We start from the raw sequence: 7,570 nt of genomic DNA on the forward strand, positions 1-7,570 counted from the left end.
CCCCCTGTCCCCTCCTGTCTCTGGGGTAGCAGGGGAGGTGGTGGAGGGGGCTGAAGCTTCAGCTGCTGTCTGATGGAGATGGTATTGTTGTTGTTGTGGTTGTGGTTGAACAGACTGTTATTGTCCTGGGGGGAATGGCCGTCGCAGCACAGACAAGGCAGGCTGGGTTCATTACAGTTGGGGTCCAGATGAGGAAGAAGAGGAAGAGGAGGAGGAAGAGGGGCGCGTTTCGACACAGCTGCTGCTGCACGGACACTTTTGGGTTTGGGTTTGGTCGTAGAGAGGGGAGCTGTGTTTCTCTGTAAACCCAATCTGGACTGACCCAAGGGGGCACGAGGCTGGACCCCCACCCTGGTCCTGGAAGACTCAGGGGTCGCTTTGGTGGCGCGCCGAGGAGAGGAAGAGGAAATGGTGTTCATGTTTTTGTCTTCCCTCTGGGAAACAGGGCCGTGTGGCTTTGGTTCCGCTGCGGTGGTGGTCCGCCTGCTCGTGTCGATGCGACGAGGCCTCAAGGGCGGAGCGAAGGTTCGGCTAGAGGAGTGCATTTTAGGAATAATAGTTTTATAATTGTCAATTATTTCTGTTTCTATAGAAACAGGGGTTCTGTTTTCTATCTAAAGGATGGAGAGATCCAAAACATGACGGTCACATCTAGGCTTGACTCCAAAGATCCTGCAACATCAAAAGAGACATGCAGTCAAGAGGCACAACAGATAATATAGATGAGAGGAGTCTGTGCTTCCATGTTCCTCTAACTCAGTCCTTCTCAAATAGTGGGGCGCGCCGCAAGGAGTAGTTTTTTTTTGCACCGAACAAGAGCACACAGCAGGAGATATGAAGTGCAGATAACAAACCCTTAAGAGACACCATTGAAAAATATCTAACAGGGATGAAAAGAAAGGCGGAGAGAGACGGAGATAATGAGACAAACGTAAGTCTCCCGAAAGCTAAGACGAGGAACTATGACGACGCGTATGTAGCGCTTGGCTTCACTGTGACTACGGTGAGAGACGAGGAAAGACCGGTATGTTTACTGTGTCTAAAAATGTTGGCAGCGGACAGCATGAAGCCAAATAAATTAAGGCGTCACTTAAAGACATTACACCCCAATCACGCTGATAAACCGCTTGAGTTTTTTCAGCGAAAACGTGCCGAATATTACCAACAATCGTCCCGCTTTGTGAATGCTACTTCAGTAAACCAGCGAGCACTGTTAGCATCATATCAGGTGGCGTACCAAATTGCTCAGTGCAAAAAAAAACACTCCATAGCAGAGGAGCTGATACTGCCTGCAGCATTAGACATGGTCTCTGTCATGCTGGATGATGCAAGTGCTGCAAAAATAAAAACTGACTTCCTCATTTTGAAAAAAAAAAAATCAGCACAATTTGTTTTATTCATTTTTGTTTTATAGGTCAAAGTGTTTCATATATTGTGCTCCTGAGTTAATGTTGCTGATCAATTTGAATGTATTATTATTTATTGATTATATTTAGTTTTATTTTTCAGTATCAAATGGTAAAAAAATGTTTACAGTTTAAATAAGGCTTGAATTGTTTTTTAAATTTCAGGCAAATCAATGCACTTTAAGTCTTTTCTGTTACAGACTAAAAAACAATGTTAATAAAGTTATTCTTTGTTGTAAGTTGATCTATATTTCTTTCTTTTTTTGTTTTCTTTAATGTTAATAAGGATAAAATGTTATGCAGAGGTGTACTTATAACAATTTTATAGACAAATGATACTATTTACAGTCGCGGCTGAGAGTTGGGGGGCGCGAAATGTTTACTTCTTCCTAGGGGGGGCGTAACAGAAAATAATTGAGAAGCACTGCTCTAACTGCACAAGGGACCAGCTTGTTCTTGTTCATAAGAAATGTTATAAGTTAAATCATCCCCTGGTTTGTTCCATAGAGCTATTGGTCCTTTTCTGCTGTATAATGACCTCCTCAGTGCTGGGACTAGTTAGATGAAAATTAAATTCTCCTCTCCTCACTCCTATCCTCCCTCCCTCTCTCTATATATAAACAGACAGAGAGACAGACACATGCACACGCACACACACGCAAACACACACACCTAAATTCAATGTCAGTGATAGAGAGGAGATCCCCATGAAAAGAGTTGGGACCTAATGAAGGATTGTCATCCTTCAGCATCCCAGTCTGAGATTCAGCTTGATGGAGTGATGTGTTAAACCCTTGAGAAAGGATGTACTCTCACTCTCTCTCAAATAGGTTAAGTATAGGCCAAGTAAATTGAATCGTGATAAGTTCATTTTGATTATCTCAATTCTAAACTTATTTTAACTAGTCAAGTCAGTTAAGAACAGATTCTTACTTACAATGACGGTCTAGGAACAGCCTTGTTCAGGGGCAGAACGACAGATTTTTTACCTTGTCAACTCAGGGATTCGATCTAGCAACCTTTCAGTTACTGGCCCAACGCTCTAACCACTAGGCTACCTGCTGCCCCAACATATACAAACATCTTTAGTGAACAAGATCAAATTTTTTAGAGCAGAAAATCCTCAATTGCGCAATGACTAACGTACAGGCTGTCTTTTAAAACTCATCCACTGCCAAGGCTAAACACACTGCTCATATTCCTCCACAGCAGCACCGTGCCCTTCACATCAAACGGGGAGAAGAAGGTAGGCCCATATAAATCATAACCTGAACAGCGCTTAGATCGGGCCTGGGACACGTCGCCCTGTTCAGAACCGTTAGAATAACCGTTAGAATAACGCCCCGTAACCGCAGAGCACATCTGCTGGAGTTTCGGTATTTACCATCGGATTTATCGACCTGAAGTGGCGGATGGAGACAGTGGAAAGGGGGAGGGGGGGTACCTCAAGCCGCATCGTCCTGACACAGCCACCCCCCGCTACTATGACAAAATGTATCGCAATGTTTATTAAATGAACTATAACATGATTATGTCTGTCATTCTAGTAAACAACCGTAGGCTATAAATCAAGAAAACGGTTATCGACATTGGTTAACTGTATCTGGGGATGTGGGCAGGTGTTGAAAGCATAGCAAAACGTATAGCCTAGATCTCGGTAAATAGAGAGCATTTGATCAACAACACCTATAATCATATGATTGTGAGATATTTGACTCACCATCGGCTCGGTTGAGGAGAAGATGGAGATGCTGGATCCCGTTCTCGGTAAACGGAGGCGAGCGCGCGCAACCCCGTCCGACCAACGAACAGCCTCTCCACGGGTTAAAGCGAGAGCTCTCTCCTCTCGCGACCACCTTATCTTTCGTCATCCGCCTCTTTCTCTAGCTCCTCCGCCGGGACCACACCCCTCTTCTGCCTCACCAATCAATCTCCCTCTCTGTTCATCTGTCAGCTCCTTCCATCCCTCTCAGCCTTCGCTTCCTCCCTCCAAGAAAAAGACAATCACTACGGAATGTTCTACCGTATTCTCTTTGATCTCTAGTATTGGAATCACTTCCTATCCGCCATCACACTCCCTTCATCTTTATTATTCTCTTTAATTCTCAGTGGAAATGGAAGGTAACATGGTAAAAGCACATGCTGTATAGTCATCTATTCACACTGACCGAGGAAGACAGGGCTACACTGTTTCCCTATTAAACACAGGAAGCGTGAAAAATAGACTCATTGTCTTTATGAATCATGATGGAAAGCCATACACAATGTCAGAGCTCGCTGTACTATATATTGTTTTCCACAAAAGGTCTGAATTCCAAACCCATGTTGGTCACATTTCTTTATTAAAAGCAATAAGATGCCATATTGTCAGCAGCAGGTAGATGTACAGTAGTAATTAGACAGAGAGATGATTATACACAGAGGGATATAGAGAAAACAAAATACAAAGACAGAACATGGTGTGAGAGACAGCAGGATTGTTCCTTTCAGGAAGCTTCCTGCTCTAGTCCATTCACTCTGCCGGTAGAGACCAGAGCCCTCTGCCGGTAGAGACCAGAGCCCTCTGCTAAACAGGGCCCCAGGTTGTCATCCTGATTGATGTGATCATCAACCAATAATGATGTCACTCCCTGCCGTCATCATCAATTCCACAGGATTCTAGAGCAGACAGTTCCTAACAGTGACATGATGTCATACTCACGTCATCATCAATAAATAAAAGATTGTCTCTGTATCAGACATACTTTTTTGATGACATGGTATTCCCAGTTTGAGTAATCAGTTATTCTATACATAATTGAAAATCATATTATGGAGAAAGAAAATGGGCACACACAGGGGTCCTTAAAGACCAGGTTTAAGAGTGACTGGTCTAATCTCAACCAGGCTCACTCGCAGTCCAAACTAAAGCCTTGTTCTATTTAGGTCCCTAGACCCTTAACCTAACCCAGGGCTCTCCAACGCTGTTCCTGGAGAGCTACCCTCCTGTAGGTTTCCACTCTTATTACAATCAGGTGCGTTAGATTAGGGTTGGAGCAAAAACCTACAGGATGGTAGCTCTCCAGGACCAGGGTTGGAGAGCCCTGCCCTATCCCTTAACACCATGGTGTTCACTGAAGGGGTAGGAGCAAGGGGAAGAGGCAAGGGACCGAAATGGAAGCAGCCACACCAACTAGCCCTCAGTCCAGCTACAGTGCAACACACACTAAATAAAAACAGTCCCCTCATCATAGTCTTCACTTGTTTCTCTTGTAGATTTTCTTGGCGAAGTTGAGGAAAACTGCGTGTGGAAGGTTTTGGGCGTGACGCGTGATGAGTTTCTGTAAGCGCTGATAGCTGTCGTCTTCGTATTGGTGGTACAGGGTGGTCATCTGTAGGGTGTTGTACAGTGCTTTCACCTTCTCCACACTGTCATGCCGACCATAACATGACTGGAAGAGGAAAATAAAAGTGAATTATTTCTCACCAGAGAGTCTAGTCAGAGCAGTTTACTGTAAAGAAGTGAATAAATGCATTCATTCCCTTAATCCTCCATCCATCATGGCTTGACTTGGGTGTGTTTACAGTTCAATGGTCAACTGTGACTGTTCATGGTTGACCTCTCACCTCCAGCTCTGCCCTTTGTTCCGGGGTCATGACCCCTAGAGCGGTCACCACCAGCCAGCCGCATTTGTTGTCCTGGATGTCTGTTCCAATCTTCCCTGTCACCGCCGGGTCGCCATAGCAATCCAGGTAGTCATCCTGGCAACAGAGAAACATTATAAAACAATGCTGTTATGACATTGTTCGTGTGTGTGTCAGTCTCATAGAATTACTGTGGTCTCACCTGTATCTGGAAGAACTCTCCCATCTCCAGTAAGATGTGTTTGGCGTTGTTGTGTTCCTCTTCACTGTCGATGCCCGCCTGGGAATTATTCATTATTTCTATAAGTTACAGTTTCTGCACCTTGTATAATGAGACTGACCAGACGTTACAACACTAAACACTCACCATGTACATGGCTGCTGCCACAGGGAGGTAGAAGGAGTAGAAGGCAGTCTTGTACTTTACTATGGCCTTATATCTGACACAGAGGGAGAGGGAGGGAGAAAGAATAAAGATTATACCCTTCCAAACACCAACAGCCATACACTCATTCTATCATCAACACCCAATCACCTGTACCTTAAATCTCCATATACCCCTCCATCTCTATATTCCCCCCCTCTCCCTCTCTTACAAACCTCTCCATGGTGAAGCGGTTGAGGTCTATTTGACCAGGAGGAGCGGTCATCAGGTCCAGTGCCTGGCCCAGCTCTGTCTGGAAGGACGTCTGAAACACACAGGGACAGAGAAACAATAGTCAGCTACAGCACAAGAGTCAGCTGTGTAAGTGTGTGTGTGTGTACCTCAGTGAAGAGCTCCAATAGGTGTACGTAGTAGGGCTGTGCCCTGCAGTGTCTGCGCAGTAGTCTGTAGATGGATCCCTCCAGGAGGAAGGAATCATTGATGGCATCCAGACCCACTCTCTCCTGAGAAACAACAGCTATGTTACTGACTGAGCAAACCCTTTAAAGCCTACTACGTTAACAGGGACACATGGTGATGTTGACAGGTGATGCAATATGGAAGTTGATGTAAGCTTAGTTAGTTTTGGGTAAACCAGTTGGCTGACCATAACAATGCTTTTAGATTAGACTACAATTCTTGTGAGAGCGATAACATTAGTCAGTCTCACCCTCTTGTACCAGCAGGGCTGACCTCTCCGAGTCACTGAAGCATCCATGATGTCATCAGCTACCAGGAAGAACGCCTGGAGCTGAGAGAGGAGAGAGAGAAATAAAAAGTCAGTGTTAGTCACTTCACTGTGGTACCTCAGCAAAGTGCTAATTGATGCAATAACTGAGTGTGTGTGTCTCTCACCAGCTCAATGCACCAGCCAACCAGCAGGGCCCGTCGCACAGCATCCTGGGTCAGCTCAGTGGGAGGAACAAGCTCCCTCAAAGAGCCAATCACAGACAGACCTCTGTTTCTTTTTCCTCCAGGAGTGTTGTAATGCAACACCTAAGAGAAAGAGAGACAGAGAAATAGAGATGAGTTGTATGGCATCTTTGCACATCTCAATTTCTCAAATCAAACCCTAGCAACTACCCCTAGACACTTCTCATAGATCTGAAGGAGAAAGAGTGGTTTTTTAAATTCCTATGGCCTCACAACCCCTACCTCTCGGAGTCTGTTGAGAGCGTCAGCGAGGACAGAGTCTGTGAGGTCCTGCTCTGTGAGCTCGGTCACCAGCTCCTCAAACTGGGCCTCAAACAGCTGTGGGTCTGACTGCACTGCCCCCGAGTGGTGGGTCCCGTTGCTGCAACTACTGTCACCCTGAGAGCAGAGGACATTTCAGATTGTGAGGGAAAGGCAAGGAGATAGAAAACAGCATTAGTTTCCAAAGAATCACATTTTAGTACAAGGTCTGGTTTGTGCTTATCCCCCCCCCCAAAAAATGCTTATACAGAAACATATTTCAGTGTCAATGACAACAACTCTCAGTTTGTTAGCTAACAGTACTAAGTTAGTTGGCTATACCAATGTAGTTAACTAACTAAAACTGTAAGCTCATTACACACACAAGCAGACAGGGTGAACATCTTTACAGCAAACTGCACAACTAGAGTAAATGACAGCTAGCAACATCCCAGCGGTGCTGTCAGCAGTAGCTTCAACAGCCTGTTCTCTGCAGTAATGTGACGAATTTGAGATGAAACTATAGCTAACAGTCTGTGTTCACTATCTCGAAAGACCCAGATAAACAAAGTCTAATAATAGAGATGGCCCACTAACATTAGTAAAAATAGCAAGTTACCTTGGCTAGAATACAACTAGCTAGCTAACGTTACCTAGCTACAGTAGACAGCGCTTAGTCTCCAGATTAACTTGTCTGGCTAGCCATTTACGACACCGAGCGATATCAAGCCTGAGAGTTAGATCCCTTTCATGAATAGATTACTAGATAAGCAATTACACACTAGGTTGCAATATCTGCAGCCCTTCTTACCATGATTATCTTGTCCTTGCTCGTAGTGGCAGTCTGTTTGGCAAATCCCTCTTCACTGGTGTTTCTTTACCTGTCAAATGGGAGAGTATGACGCACACAGAACTTGGGAATTCGGTGTATTGTAGTTTTTGA

The 7,570-nt window shown here is 44.8% G+C and overlaps 1 protein-coding gene across 1 annotated transcript; it reads right to left on the reverse strand.

Moving 5' to 3' along the window:
- Positions 1 to 3,726: 3,726 nt before the first annotated feature.
- LOC120048682 (farnesyl pyrophosphate synthase-like) lies at positions 3,727 to 7,570 on the reverse strand. The gene is made up of 10 exons (XM_038994823.1): positions 7,439 to 7,570; positions 6,610 to 6,765; positions 6,310 to 6,450; positions 6,125 to 6,205; positions 5,796 to 5,918; positions 5,631 to 5,719; positions 5,398 to 5,470; positions 5,233 to 5,310; positions 5,013 to 5,147; positions 3,727 to 4,837 (listed from the first exon to the last, which is right to left on the reverse strand). Exons 1-10 carry the CDS (start codon positions 7,439 to 7,441, stop codon positions 4,643 to 4,645), a joined length of 1,074 nt encoding a protein of 357 aa, XP_038850751.1. The 5' UTR covers positions 7,442 to 7,570; the 3' UTR covers positions 3,727 to 4,642.

The sequence above is a fragment of the Salvelinus namaycush genome, chromosome 5, assembly GCF_016432855.1.
Source record: "Salvelinus namaycush isolate Seneca chromosome 5, SaNama_1.0, whole genome shotgun sequence".
NCBI classification, from domain to species: Eukaryota; Metazoa; Chordata; class Actinopteri; order Salmoniformes; family Salmonidae; genus Salvelinus; species Salvelinus namaycush.